This window comes from Melozone crissalis, unplaced genomic scaffold (assembly GCF_028551555.1).
Source record: "Melozone crissalis strain CALT ecotype California unplaced genomic scaffold, PUWL_Pcris_2 ptg000042l_1, whole genome shotgun sequence".
NCBI lineage: Eukaryota > Metazoa > Chordata > Aves > Passeriformes > Passerellidae > Melozone > Melozone crissalis.
This window is the reverse complement of record NW_026535820.1, coordinates 7868766-7884640: the sequence shown is the minus strand read 5'-3', so window position 1 is coordinate 7884640 and position 15875 is coordinate 7868766. Positions and strand designations below refer to the sequence as shown.

The following is a 15875-nucleotide window of genomic DNA, read 5'->3' as shown; positions in this document are numbered from 1 at the left end:
ATTAGCACTACTTCTATGTAAAACCAGTATCTTCTACAAAGGAACTGTACCATAGAAATTGATGCTTATGAAATGTTAATATAATCTAAAACCGCAAAGCAAGGAAATTCTTTAAGTTAAGAGTTAAAATAAAACTTCATCCTTAGCCCACCCAAAAGTGTTTAGATATAGCAGGGCTTGCCAAAAAGTAATAATCCTATATATAAAATATTTTGCCATCACTAGAAATTTCAAACTAAATATGGAATTCCAGCTCTAATTCTTACCTTTCTCTTCTCTACTTTTATGGGTATAAACAAGACCTTTCAAGTCCTTCATCACTTGTGTGGTTAATAACCTTAGGCTAATTCTTTTTAACTATTTCTGTGTAGCAGATTTTTTTTGCCAGTTTCTCAGCTAAACAGTCAACCCCAAGAAAAGGGAAAACCAAAATCCAAATAGTATAATAATCTTTATGGAGTACTGTGGAGTGGCCCTGAAGGGAAAAGAATTCACATATCTGAGTGGTCTGCTCTTTGTACTTCAAACTCATCCGAATTATTTTTTTTTTAAGGGCTAGAGGCATAAGTTATTGAACCACCAGATAAGGACGGAAATAAGATCTGCTGTTGAGGAAGAAAAAGGTTCTCATCCAAGTTATGAGATAACAAATTATGATGTGGAGAAGAGTGATTTTTTTCAGAAATGGAGGAGGCAGGGGTGTGGGGAATGGGACAGGAGATGACATAGCATCTCATAGTGTTTCTCTAGTTCTACTTCACAATAAATTTGTGTTGAAGAATCTCTACATCCATTTTCGGAGACTGCTCTTTCTGCTCTTTCTCTCAACATGATCCATTTTTGGTTATTTCTCTTATGAGATCTCATCTATATAATGGCCAAAAAAAAAGGATTTCCTGATATTTTGGATTGTACCTTCTTAAAAGAAAGTTCCAGGTAGGAAATGGTAAATCAGTCTCTTGCAGGAGGTCAGGACTTTCTACAGAACATGAGTGAGGAAACTAGCAGATGAATGCAGCAGTGGAATAGCTAATATGACATTTCATAGACTAAGACAAAAAGCACTTCCCAAAGAAACTCCTACTGCATGGGGAGTTTATCCCATGAGCCAGCAAACATTGCCTAGAGTCATGCAAGTTCACAGAAAAAGCAATACCTGTACCACAAAGACTTCTGCAAACCCACATGCACATGACTTTTAACATCATCCAGCACTACTTCAGCTGATTTGTCCTGATCCTAATAGTCCTGCTGCCATTTAAATCTGAATTTGGCTGTTTTCCTTAAAGCAGACATGTTGTCACACCAGGTCTGTGAACCTGAGATTTTTGATTCATCCCAAAGAACTCAGCGTGAAAATTAGTCTGTCTCCATACACCTCTTCTCCACTATCAGTACAGGTACTTCAGGACCCTCTGGTGATGTCCCTATTCATCTAAGAGTCAGCTGGTCAGCTTTTCCTGGAGATAATTTAGGTGTCCATACTGACGGAAATGGTATCCAGGTATAACCAAGATCAGTCAGAAAATCTTCTTTCTACAGAAGATCTCCATATTTTCTTCTTTTCTAGAAGAAAAGTTGCAATTCACCTGTCTTTCCAAAGTTCAGCCTTTGTGTAGGGTGAATATTCAAAACATAAAGGGAGAAAGGAGGGTCTTGGCAGAACAGAAAGTGGTATTCAGTGATGGTGAAATACAAACACATTCTTGAACCAGCATGAAGGACCACAGATACAGCTCTTTCGCTTACACGAGTTCCTGAAACACTCAGTGCTCCCCTTCTCTGCTCTCCTCTCCCACACTTGACAGAACACTCACTACCAGTGTGTGTGAAAAGCTCATGTCTCCTCAAAACATTTCATCCTTGCCCAGGATAGTAGGCCCTGAAGATTATGACACTCTCCAATTCAGAATATTCTGTGATTTTTTTTTTAACTACTAATCTTTGTACAGGTCCATTACAAGCTCAGTAGTAATAAGGAAAGATTCTGATGAGTGGAAAATGGTAGAAAATTAACTTCCAGGTCTGGTACATCAATGTGCCCCATTGCTTCAGAATATGTTTACACCTCTAACAAAGAGCTTCCAGCATTGCTAGAATCCAAGAGAACCATGTAGGAAGCAGCAGGTTAAGGGCTCTGTAATAAACTTGTTCCTACAAAGTCTGCAGTCATCTGCTCCAGCCAAAGTCTTCTAAACTCCTCCTAAATCCAGAACTATTTTACTTTGCAGTAAATATTAACATTTAAATTTTGAATTTCTGAAAAGAGTTAATAAAACCACAGTTAATAAAACCACAGCCAAGTTTGAGAATGCTACTTTAGTATTTCCACTGTAGTGTTCTGTCTGAGAAAGTTCTCTGTCTGAGAAAGCGTTCTTAAAAGGGCAATGGATTCTGCTGAGTAACATATTTTTCCTTTTCAAAAATGTTTTTTCTCTGAGCTTTTATTATTATATACATGGACTCTTCTCTATCTCCAAAAAAGAATATTATAGGATGAGCCCTAACGATTTTTAAACTAAATCCCCTGTTTTTACTAGAATTGAAATAATTTCTACAAATTTAGAAAGTTTAGTATAAACATATATTTAACAGATACCTTTTTAATTATTTCCATAAGCATAGTAACTATATATATGATAATAAACACATGCACAATAGGCTTTCTGTTACTTACAATTGTAGGTTTAACTATAGTACATATAACTGCAATTTTGGTCACAGTATCTGTATTTAGAGTTGGAGAATTTTTAGCCTTAAGGAAATTCAACCAGCTCCATCATCTGCAGGACATCTTTTGAATTCAGGAGAAGAAAAGGTACTGAGATAGAGAAGTGCCTTTTGTTCAGACATAAAGCTTAGAAAATAGTAAGGCCTTATCTTATGCTTGAGTTCCTCATCCCAAAATGGGGGCATTGTGACAAAATAATAACACAGGTATTCTCATGCTCAATCCAAAACCCATAGAATGTAATGCATGAGTCATGACAGCGTGCACCAAAGTATCAGAAAGAAAGGATTGGTAAGAGAGAGCCCAAGATCTTCCTAGCCAGACCAAGACTTGGTCCTCACTTCATTCACCTTAACAAAATTCTCTCTGCTACTAAAAAGGAATTAACTCTGCAGTAGAAAAATCTGTGCGGCAATGCTGAAAAGACTCAGACACTCCTCAGAGACAATAGGAATGAATGACGTGGACATGATCAAATGAATCAGCAAAACACACAAAAAATTTCTTCTGAAACAATAGTATTTGGGTTAGAAAGTCATGTGATCAAAATGTAAAAATACAAATTTGAGGCTGCCTGAAAGTTTTACTGTGGTGCAATTTGCAACTGCATTAATGGCATGATCATTCATCCCATATCCTCTGTTTTGCTTAGATTCCTGCCAATGATAACATACTAAAGGCAAAATCAAGACATCCTTAAATCTGCCATTCCCAGCATTAAAGTGCCTGACTTTGTAACCTAACAAAGTGCTGAAAAATGAAGTCCTGATGACATCAATGTTGAAATTTGTTAACTTTATTTCAAGGGCTACCATAGTGATTTACAAAAATGGCTCTGGTATTTAATGTTGCAAAATCTAAGTCGATTCTTTCCTCAACATTGATAAAAAAATTTAAATTCTTCATTTCATACAGGATTAAAGTTTCAAAATCTGGAATTTTCCCTTGACTCTTGTGGACTTGGTGCTCTATTTTTTACTCACAAATCTTGACAACCCATAGCAGTGTCAGATTCTAGTAGATCCAACCATACATCAATGTCATATATTAAGTCAGAAGTGATCTGCTTCATTAGAAATAAAGTAAATCTCACTGATTTTCTTCTTAAGGTGTTCACTTATTTTAAGCACTCTTGCGGATTTACTGATGTTCAAGATGCAGTTGGGTGAGATACACTTTAATCCAGCACAGGAGAAAATAGGCTCTATAAAGGTGCCAGCGTGTCGTCAGAGCATTCCATGTGCCTTCAACAAGTGGTGAACATCCTTTCTTCCTACACTTTTTACACAAATATAACCTGAAAGTCACAGCTGGCCTTACACAAAGGGCGAAAGAGCAAAATTTGCCTTTCATTCAAAACAAATCAGGAGAAAAGAGGAAAGAAACTTTGTTACTAAGTAACAATTCCTTCCCAGGGGTCCTCACAGAAAAATGCAACTGTCATCCTCCTTTACATTTTCATGTCCCTGTACTGGAACAAAACACAAACTCAGCTAAAAGTTCCTCACAACTGTCTTGTAGCTGTGCTTTCAGCTGCTGATGCTTTGTGAGCTTTAAAAAGAATACAACCAATACTGTGTTTTTTGATGCAAAATGAAACCTGGAATCTAATTTAAGATATTGACATATAATTATTATTCATAATAACAAATACAATTATTATTCATAATAACAAATACTTGGCTTTGATATTTTTATGTTCTTGGTTATGGAAAATAATGAGGTCTGTTTAGCAAAGTTATTTTCTAGTTATGTATCATTTACTGTTCTTAAGGAAAAAAATTATTAAAGTTGCATTACAGTTGTTATCAGAACTTGGTTTTAGTATCAGACTTAAAATTGACATCCTTATCGAGATAAATCTCCCCCTACATGAACAGTGTTTCCCCAAAAAGTGTGCATCAAATACACTATAAAGAAGAAACCCCACTAGCTCTCAGTAGAAAACTCCCATCACTTCCCCTTGTCTCTATAAGGGGACAAGACTCAAGGGCAGCCTGCCTCAGTAAATTTTTCCACTCACTTTGCTTCTTTTTTTTTTAAACTGATTTTGTTCAAAGTACTCTTGAAAACTAAAAAAAAAAAAAAAAAAAAAAAAAAAAAAAGAAGAAGAAGAGGGAAAAAGATAAAGACACTTCTAGCAGTCTTTGGTCAGTGTAGACTTGATATGAATTTACATCATCAAAACACCTCTTAATGGTGTTAAAAATTTATTGCACACATTTTTCTTCCAAATTCACAGGAACCTTTTGCTTTACAGTGCCTTCTTCACTTGTATGCCTGTTTTCTCTCTCATTGGAAAATATATCAATTGCTTATTAAAAAAAGAAGTGTTTTGGCATGGCTGACCTGTAGAGATACAGAGCTAAGCAGAGTCAGTGAATCCACTCCCTCTGATATGCACACATGATATGCAATTAAAATCTCCATTCACATTCCTACAGGGTTGTCAATCAAGAGAAAAGCCTTTTTGACAACATCCAGTGAAGCGTACCAACTAACTGCTGAACAGGAACTTAAACAGTAACAGCTTTTGTTACTAGCAAGAACGGATTTTACTAAGATTGGGCTTGGTTTCTAAAGAAATAATTATGTTAAAATTTTGGGGGCTTTTCATTAAAAATTAAAATGTGTCACAAAGCTATTGTGTGTGAAGCTATCATATTATGTAATACATGAGGGTTATCAGATATATGTAAAAAAAAACCCTCTCTAACCTTTCTTGGCTGGAGGAAACAATTTATCCTTTCATATTTAGAACAATGAACAATGATTACAAGCTGGTTTTTAGTGAGAAGAGAACATTATTCTAATTGCATGTTGTCTATTTGGTAGGCATCGAATATCTTTTATAACATGACATTATAAGCAGCCCAGACACAAAACTAACACTGAAAAAGGTCTGCTACTGCCAAAAATGATACTGTGAACAATTTATTACTGATACACTGGAAAATAATTATAGGTATTTGCAACTACGTGAAAATATCCTACCTTTCAATTTACAGAGAAAAACAGAAGAAAAGTCTTTGATAAATATTGAAGATGCTAACATTTACTTTCTAATACTAATACTCAGTCACGTAACACAGAAGTTGTAAGAGCATTAGGGTACTTTCAAATCCACTCTGTAAAGGTAAAACCAGTAAAAATACATTGATTGTCAATAATCTCATGTTTGTGTTTTGAGCACTAACCTTGAATTACAGTTTTCAAACATGCTAATATTATTAAATATTGAAATATTTGCCCTCTTGCTTATCACACTCCATAACTGAAGAGAGAGCAGATGCATCCTGACTATTAACAGTCATGACAAATTGCCTTACTAATGAATGTTACACACTGAAAGTGCCATAACTGATTAAACTACAATTTCCCACTACCAGATAGAGAGAGACTTGGGAACTCCAGCAGTGGACAACTCTGATGTTCTGCCAGCAGGCCTCCAGGGTACAGTGTGGTATTTAGAAAAACACACTGTAAATTCCATATGAATATATTCTAAAAGACTATGTGTATACAACAGGTTTTAAAGAACATTAGATGAAACAGCTTAGGTTTGTAGCCGATGAGCCATGCAAAATGGATGTGTTTTAACAATTTTAGAATCATTACAAGGCTGTGTTAGAGAATATTTCTGTTGGGCTCCTCTGCCCCTCTCCCCACCTCCCCAAACATTGCTTGTGCTTTGCTTTCACATAAAATCTTTCTTTTGTCAGTCTCTTTGTCGGTGCAAAATTGGCAGTGGTTCAAATTCAAAGTACTCCTATTCATTTACTGACCATTAAACCAATGTCATTCTAGTTCACATCAGCCAGAGAGCTAAGCTCTAAAAAACATAAAAGGCTTGCTTCACCACTGACGAATAATGTGTACATTTTTACAGAGCTTAAACCTTAATGCTTTGCCTGAAACTAACAATACAGTATACCTTATCATTCCTTTTTCACAAGCAGGCAGCTGCTGAAACGCTTGCCACTTCAAAATATCAATTGCTCGCCAGAGTTGTCCTCAACACACCCTGTCAAACTCATGTATATTGTGCAATGAAAATGGTGCAGGACTGAAAGCTAGAAATTGTGTCAAATTCTGCTGTAATGGTATGATGTGCAAAGAACAATGTATGACAACCGTAGAGACTACAAACAATAGCAATGGAGCCAAACACTACATATATCACAACTATGCCTGTACATATTTTATTGTATGTATTATATATTTAAAGCATGACAAATGTGTCGCTGAGGCTATGTGCTACCCCAAAAAGAAACCCTTGAGCTAGTTAAGCTTTTTCATTGCTCTTGATGGAAATGTAATAGTATTTTTCTGCCCTCTAAACATTTGTTTGTAAATCACACAGCACAAGGAAAAAAAAATCAGGTTTTCAAAATGAGTAACAGATAACAAAAGACAATACTACAAGATGAGAAAATGAGATTTTGTTCAATTAACACTTTTGCTTTTCTCTACAGACACAGAATCAGGCTATGTTAAAGAATATCTGAGGCTATGCAAGACAAATGCAATATCACTACACCCATAAATTACAGTGTACCTAATTTTAATGTAGATAAGTGCTGGCCTATTGATTTGCATGTTTCCCTGGCAAAATGGAAATCCCATGTGAGTATGTTCTTTGTCTGTAGAAAATGCATTTTAAAAAACCTTTATGAATACAGCAATCTATGCTAAAAAGGAAAACATAAGTAACTAGTATAAAATTATGCATGGAACCTAGGGGAAGTAGTGCTCATGTACACACATGTATACATGCATGTGTCTGTGCATGCATGTGTCAACAGCTGTTACACAGTCACATAGTTTTTTAGCACACAGAATTTCTACAACGTGTCTTAAGTGATGAAAATTCAGCCTCTAGACAGAATCTTAAATTAGCGGAAGAAAAAAAATGAAAATTGCCAAACTAAGTAACAAAGCAAGTTAATCATAAGGTGACCATGAAGTATTAGTCTTCATGTTAGTCTCCAAAAAAAAAAAAAAAACTTGTGATGAAAAGTGTTTAGGAGGAAAGATGAGTGCAGCAGCCCACAACAGCATGTAGGTTGCAAAACCTGAGCACACAGTATTCCATGAGGGTCATTAACTGATATAATCCTAACCAAAATGAATAGATACACCATTAAGGTGTTAATAAATATTTTGGAAAGAGAATGGGTGTTTTAGGTGCTCAGGGTTGCTGACCTTTGCTGTGTTTATTAGTGGGACAATGATGCATTATTAACACACAGCAGCTGTACCTGAACTGCTGCCATGAACATAATAGCCTTTTATAGCCATCAGGGGAGTGAGATAGGAGGCCTTTATTAACCACTACACATGATTAGCACATTATGTGAACTTTAGTAGGCAAATTATCTCTTATTGAAATATAATGTTGGTTATAACTAATTGTAAACATGATTTAAAAAACTTCTCAATGCAAAACTAAGAGTTTTACTGCCATTTAGCTAATAAGTGGCTAAGCCACAAAAAAAATAATTCTTCTTTTCCTTTGTTCAACCTGTAAAAACAACTGTGCCTCACAAAAACCTACTGTCCTATGATAAAAACACTGAAGTGACTGAATGACTTTCATATCTTGAATATTATTTTTCAGAACCATAAATAAAGCACAGACATTTCCAATACAATTAAGAAAACTGCTGGTGAAGAAAAAAGAACTCGTCTTACATTTTCCTATAAAGACTACAAGCAGTTCCTAAAGAATCATTTTCAAGAGTTAACTTGAAAAAATAACACCATGATTTACTTCAAAAAGCTTAGTTTTGGGTAAGATTATCCCATTAGCCTTCGCAACTGAACACAGCACTGAGAGTCCATTATGAGCAGTCTTTTATGCCCTAGCAGAAAGTCATTAACATAAAATAAATCATTAGCTTTGATATTAAGCCTCTACTATCTGCAGGTTTCTATGACTAATGTTCACAACTTTGTCTGCCAAACGATCAATTATATGATTCTGAAAGGCTACCATCGCTTCTCACCATTATTTTTCCTTTTACTATTTATTATTATTTCAGATCGATGCAAACGCGATGATCATAGGAGAAACAAATGTTTTCTCTTATTCATGAACACAAACCTACCCACTTTTGGCAACTGTGACCGGAACATGACTTCAAAGCCAATTACTTATAGTATAGGACAGAAATTATGCATTCCCAGAGTAAGTTCACTTCTTTCAAAGTCAGCAATATATGTAATGAAGCAGAAATCTACATGTGTATATATATATATATACAGAGTAGCACAGATACAACAGAAATTAACATGTTTACATAATCTTCTCTCCTAGCAGGAACTGTCTCGATAAATCTTTTACTTCACATTGCAGGCTTCATATTTCCTTTACTGACCCATTTCCCTAAGTACAGGTTATCACTACCTGATTTCAGAGTTCTGAATTCTTGCATATAGAATAAGAACTGGAGTTCCCTGCAGATTTTCTTAATATAACAAAAATACATACCAGCTACAGTAACTTCTATTTAAGCTTTAAGACCATATAATCATCAACAACAATAGCAGGAGACAAAAGTACTACCACAGCAGCTCAATTACCATGCTTAGCCAGCAGAACCTTTGAAAAAACCAACTCGTGCCACTTTTGATTGGTAGAGAGTGGTTTAACAGTCAAGAATGTGAATGCTAAAACATTCTGACATTTCCACTAACCTGGATTTGTCAGATGCTCATGTAATTCAAGTATGTTTTGCAACTTAGAAGGCAGCGTGTTCCTTGGGAGGAAACCATTCAACAAGAGTCTGTAGCAAATCAAATAGCAGCCCAGTGAGAAATACTAAATGAACAGCTCAAGAACAGTGTTAGCATATGTGCAATTGAAAGATAAGATATAAATATTATTAGAGCCATATGAAATTCAAAGGCTAAAAATAATTTGCTGCAAACATAAGAAGCAAAACAAAACCACAGACATTACAAATATGGGTTGCACCAAGATGCCAGCTGAAAAACAATTTTAAGTTTGAAGGTCTAAATCAAGAGCTAAACATTTTATTTGATGACTTACCAACTGAAAACTCATTGCTACCAATGAACAGAAATGGCAGCTACTCCATTAGAAGGAGGGCAAGAGTTCCGTACGTGCACTCACCACTTTGGAGGGGCAGACTTTGTTGCTGCTGCTATGGCTACATAATCTGTGCCTAACCATAGAATAAGGCAATGCTGCCATTTTCCAACTGAACACTGTAGGGAAAAGCACTGCGATCAAGAAAATCTCATTTGGGCTGATGTGAATTCCATGCCTCAAAGTATTTTGGAAGCATTGCTATAATTAAGAGTCATTTGGCGAATCTGCTATAAACCATGTTTTGAAGCAGTTTATAACTCAACACTTTTAATGAGAAATCATTCTTTGGGCAGAAAATTGGTATGTAGTTGCGTAGCTAAAACAGCAGAATAAACTATTTCAGTTGGAAGGGATCTACAACAATCACACAGTCCAACTGCAAGAAAAAAAAATTTAAATTTAGGTTACATTTAAAATAAGTATTTTATTGTATGAAATCCATGCTAGACATTCAAAGAGCATGTGTCCTCTTCAAAAAGATAAACAAAGCTGCCACTAATTGCCTCTCCTGTCAGTTCCTGAAGCCAAGGTCTGCACTGATCCAGAGACTACCCTCTCACCACGCAAAGTGGTGCTTTCAGGTCACTCTTGAGCAGTGCTGAGAGTGAAGTCAAAGGAAGCTTTTTTACTTCCAACATCTAAGCTTTTTTATATCTACCATCAATACAGGATTTAAATATCCAAGGATTTTAATCTAAATCCCACCATGATTAGGACAATTCTCTGCTAAAATATAAATTGTGTTTTACACACAGTCCATTTTTCAAATGCTTCTGTACATTTTTAGCAAGACAAGAAAGTCTTGCTGATGTGGGAATCTGAGGGCCAGAGGGTGCTCAGTTCTTCATGGTTAAGTGTGATCATCCCCAACACACCCCAAACTCAACAGAAGCTGGAACTGCACAGTCCTTCACAGTACCAGCTTCTCAAAAACAGCTCTAGCTCCTCTTTGGTTTAATGTAAACACCAAAGGTACTGCATGTGCTGTAGTGTTTAGTTAATTCAGCATTCTTAATAATTTACTGGTTTCACTTCTCTTTCATAAGACCTCATGATAGGCTGATTGAGGGTAATGCTCTAGAGATGAAACACATCGTTCTAGTATGAGAATAAAACAATTCCTCTCTGGGTACTGATATTTGGCAGAAAGAAAAAAATAAATTACTGCAAATGCTTTGGTTTATAGAAATCTTTGAGAAAGATTTCTCAAAAGCACATACATAAATCATTTTCTATGTTCCACTAAAACTGGGACCACTTCTTTTCTGAAACACTGGAATTTAAGGAGGCACACTTGAGACTTGCCCACAATTCTGAAACTACATACTAACATATGAAAGAAAAGACCATTTCCATTCTTCATATGTGGTATTTTTGAAACTAAAAGACTTAACACTTGAAAATCAACAGTCCGCCCCAATGCAACTGTTTAATCTCTCCTTTATGAAACAGTAACAAATTTCAAGTATGATTCTAAGCCAGTAGAGGACAAGGTATTTTTTTAAGGGGGAGGGGAAATATGTTCAGGATAAACAATATGAGCATAACCTAAAATGCTGTCAAAACAGTAACATAGTATTTCAGCTTTAGAGCTGTCCTTCAGAGAGCCTGCTTGCCACAACTCTGAGTTTGAGATAGAGACTGGATGGAAGCAAGCCCCTGGAAATAATGTACACTTTGTAAACAGCCACGGAACATTTTATTTAGAGTAGTCTCTATGGTAGGGTTAAGTTTACACAATAAATTACTCTAAACGCTGAGTATAAATAAATGCACTTTTGCTCCATGGAATTCTGATTACAAGCGGGATTGTTACCTGCTTACAAAGCATTGTATTATATCTCCTTATCCACTTCTACCCAATGTCACTCTGTTTTTTTCATGTGAAAGGTTTTGCTTCCCTCTCCCTCCTTTCTCCTCTTTATTCCTCTTTTTAAAAACAACTGCAGTCTATCATTTTACCTCTGCTGCCTGGCTGTATTTTTCCACTGCACTGATAACTATCAGTGAATACAAGAAAGATGAGTTGTAGGCTCCTGTATTTTTGAACAAGGTAGCAAATCACAGAAGAATCCAGTGCATAATTCTGCAAGGCTAACCATTGGGAGCGGTAAAGACCATTATTTTCTGCCTACTGATGGCAGAGGTCAGCATCCCTGTCATTAGCTGTGTCAAACTACAATTATATAACTGCACTTTAAGTGAGCAGATATCTGAAAACACTGTGAAGTTGCAAATATGAAAATTAAAATATACCTATCCTTCTTACAGCACTGATCAAAGTGGTCTTTGCAGGTGACACTTCAATAGGGAAAGCCACAAGACTGTTATTTACTTCTCTCTACTTAAACATTCAAAATTATCATCCAACTTCTTCCGGCAGCTTGAAATCACTGGCCATATTCTATCAAATTAAGACACCTAGATTATCAAAGTTATTTATTTTATATAATTCAACTCAATTACAGAATGTGACATTTCCTAAAATAAACTTCAACTGAACAGACTACTCACATTAGCCTGAACGTATCTGAACTGCAATTATGCTTCAAGTTTCAAGGGGTGAACAGTATAATCTCAACCCTAAATCTGTCCAGCATAAGAGCTCCACTATGTTATTTCAAAGGCTGACCTATATACCAAAGCATACCGTCCATTCTGTCTGTTTGTATAAGAGATACCTCTCACAGTTGTCATAACCAACATTGTTTGCATTGTTTCTTCACTTTTCTTTCTCCATGGGTAGTGCAAGAGAAACAAGGAAAAGCCTGCATAACAATATATGCAGAGCATAATGAGCTTTCACAGCAGATAGAGAAATATTAGGTTAAGATGCTTAGAATGCTATTTTAGGTTTATAAAATAAAGATCTAAGCAGTTTTCTGAAACAAAGCCTGCCAACTGAAAATTGTAAGATAAGAGGCGATTGTTTGAATCTACATTATTTTCCTCTGGCTACAGAAAAATGCACAGTCAATAGCTCCCATGCATGTGCCAGGGAACTCCTATGCTACAAACAACCATCTGATCAGGGAAAACAACTAGTACTAATAGAACAACTAGAAAACTTAAAAGCCTAAGTATTTGTGGAATACATTCTAAATTACCAGCAGCTCAAGCAGACTTCAAATGTAAACAATCAAAGTCTGGAAAATTTGTAAAAGGAAAAACACCACCAAAACCTAGATATGAAAAATAGGGCCAAATCCGCTTGTAAGTGCCAAAAGCAAGTTTTAACTAACTTTACAAGAACCCAGAGGATATTGAATGAATTCCCAATGAGTTTTGCAGGTAGATTCCTAAGGAAGACCACCATTCTGGCCCAGAACAAGGATCCATCACACTCCAGCCATCATCTCCTTTCCTGGGAGAGTTTAAAAGCGAACACTCAGCCAAACATACAGAATAGAAAACTCTGCAGGCCTCCCGCCCTTCCAACTCCCTAAATACACAGAGCCTGAAAATGAGTGACAGAGCAATACTGTAACATGATGACATGTTTAGAACAAGTCAGATAAGTTTTCACAGCAATGTTAATCATGCTGGGCAAAGGGAGAGAGTGAAGGGGTGAAAAATGAAATGTTCACTAAATGTACACCTCCAAGGGGCCTGGCAAATCTACTCTGTCCATTCAATGTTATCAGTGGTCACTGGTAGAGACATCTGAGAAAGACAATTGTTCTGTACTCGATTTCTTATATTGAAACATTCCTGGTAAGTTTTTTCCAAGCATAAAACATATGTCTTATGACTGTGCACTTTTAAGCACATTATCAGTTCAGGCAAAGTGAAATAGAAGAGTTGCAACTTGTCTACAGAACGAGTGTCTCATTTGCATTTGAAAAGAACAGTTTGCTCCCTCATACATGGCATGACTTGAAAGAAGCTTTAACCAGCTAGTAAAGAAATTCTGAAAACGACTTTCTAAATTAATTTATTCGATTTGGAGTGCAACACACCAAAAATTATTTAAGGAACTTAATTGGAAAATGATTTAATATATTAAAGTAATTCCTGATTTTCCAAAGCATTTAACTTTTAAATTAAATCTGGCCCACTATCTCAAGAATGATGAGTGAGATGTGTATTCAGGTCATTACCTTCCTTCTGAAGCTTTAAATCATTGATAGGTTTAATAACGTTTGTCCAGTTTCACTGCCAAACAGGTCTTCAAACACTTTGGTTCTTATGGCATAAATATCAGCCCAAGCTTTTCACGTGGCAACATTTCACTGTTACAATTTACAAAACTGACAATAGAGAAAATAACAGCAAACCACAGATGAAAAGTAGCAGTAGCCTCATGATTACTCAGAGCACTAAGAGAAAATTAATGAACACATAAATGCTCCTTTGCATTTGAACTCTTCCTGCTGAACCAAGTTCACTCCTGGCACAAACTTCCAAAATATAGCGCACGTTTGCCAGATGCTGCAAAATAGTTACTTAAAACAACGCTAACAGTCATACCTCTGGGATCTCTCTTGAAATATCCTGGGGCATCCACCACAAAGGGCCCGATTTATCCCTGGATTCTATAACTCCATTGAGTATATGTGAAATGCAGCCAGGATGAATTTGGTCCTTTCTGTTGTGATTGGTAGATGCGACCATGTGGGAAACCTTTCCTGAAAACTGAGAGGGCTTCACCCGGGCGCCGCAGCCTCCGCGCCTCAGCACAAGCACACTCTATTTTGCTGTTTATCTCTGAATCGAGGCAGCTGCCCGGGATGAAAGGAACGGCTCGGAACGTCTCTCTGACACGTGAGACCGTCACGACAATAGCGGGGCGCGGGACCGGGCTGTCCGCCGGGCCGGGCCGGGCCGGGCCGGGCTGGGGCCGCTCCTCCGCGGCAGAGCCCCGCCGGCCACCGCGCCCCGCCGCCGCCCTCCGCACCCGCGGCCGGCCCTGCGGAGCCTGCGCACGGCGGGGCTTGCGCTGCGAAAAGCCATCTGCTGCTGCTGCTGCCGCCCGCCACGGGCTGCCACGGCGGGCTTCCAAACAAGAGCCCGAGCGCGCAGGTTTGAACACATCGCTCTCTCCCGGCTTGCTCCCCCTGGCCGGGCTGTGCTCGGGGTAACTCGCATTTTCCGATCATTTCCTACGGCCAGCGTTTTATTCACGTGCAAAGCCCATTCCGTAACAGCAGAGAAAGTGCAGTTCATACATAAAGCACCAGCTGGCTCAGGCTACAGCGGCAGTAACAATGCAGGAACCCCAGCCCCCTTTCTCGGCAGCAAAAGTCACGCAAAGTGCTCCGGGATCGCAGCACCAAACTCTCGGAACCGGACACAGGATTAGGGCTAAGCGCATGTATCCTCTGCTGTTCCTCCTTCCCCAAGGCTCGGGGACCTAAAACTTAGCTCTCCTCAGATACTGACCCTATTTGCAGAGGTTTAATCAAGTTACAGAGAAATTGGGAAGGCAGTTGCACAGCCGGGACAAAGTGGAGCCGATGTTCTAAACCGACTAGTAAACACCATGCAGACTTATTATGCACACAGAGAAATGTGTATGCCTGTGTGTGCGTGTGTGTGTGTATACACACAAATATGTCACACACACACACAAACGTGCTTTTCGGCTCTTTGACACATGAACTGCGGGGCAGAGTTTCTGCCGGTTTGTGGCGGACGCGGTCTTGCTCATTAATAAGCGCCCTGGAAATTCAAGTCCCCCGCACCAACATCCCCGTCCACGCCGTTTCTCCGAAAAGATGTTATGGAAAATGCCTCCCCCACCCACCCCCCCCGCTCCAGCCGCCCGCCCCCAGACTACTCCGGGGGTTTAATTTGGGGTGCCTGCGGGGGAGCCGCTGTGTGTCCCGGCGGCACCGCTCCGCGGCGGGCGGCACTGCGCTCCCCAAACCCAAAGCCCGGCAAGTGCCGCTGCCCTCCCTCCGCCTCGCCGGGGAACTTGGTGCGCGGCTCGCCAGAGCGCAGCGCCCGCTCGTGCAACGCGCCGCGACAACAGCACACACCGACAGCACAGATAAAACACCTCGGACGACACAAAACACGAGTCAC

The 15875-nt window shown here is 38.3% G+C and overlaps 1 protein-coding gene across 3 annotated transcripts in view; it reads right to left on the bottom strand.

The window, feature by feature from the left end:
* Positions 1-15875, bottom strand: part of TOX (thymocyte selection associated high mobility group box) — a 217944-nt gene that overhangs the window by 201640 nt on the left and 429 nt on the right. For 2 of the 3 annotated variants that reach the window (XM_054285214.1, XM_054285217.1), the window contains exon 1: positions 14319-14542. The exons of the other annotated variant lie outside the window; for it this stretch is intronic. In XM_054285214.1, the coding sequence (XP_054141189.1) occupies positions 14319-14462 (144 nt within the window). In that variant the 5' untranslated portion in view covers positions 14463-14542. Of the gene's footprint in view, positions 1-14318; positions 14543-15875 lie in introns of those variants that run through there. 3 annotated transcript variants of the gene reach the window in all.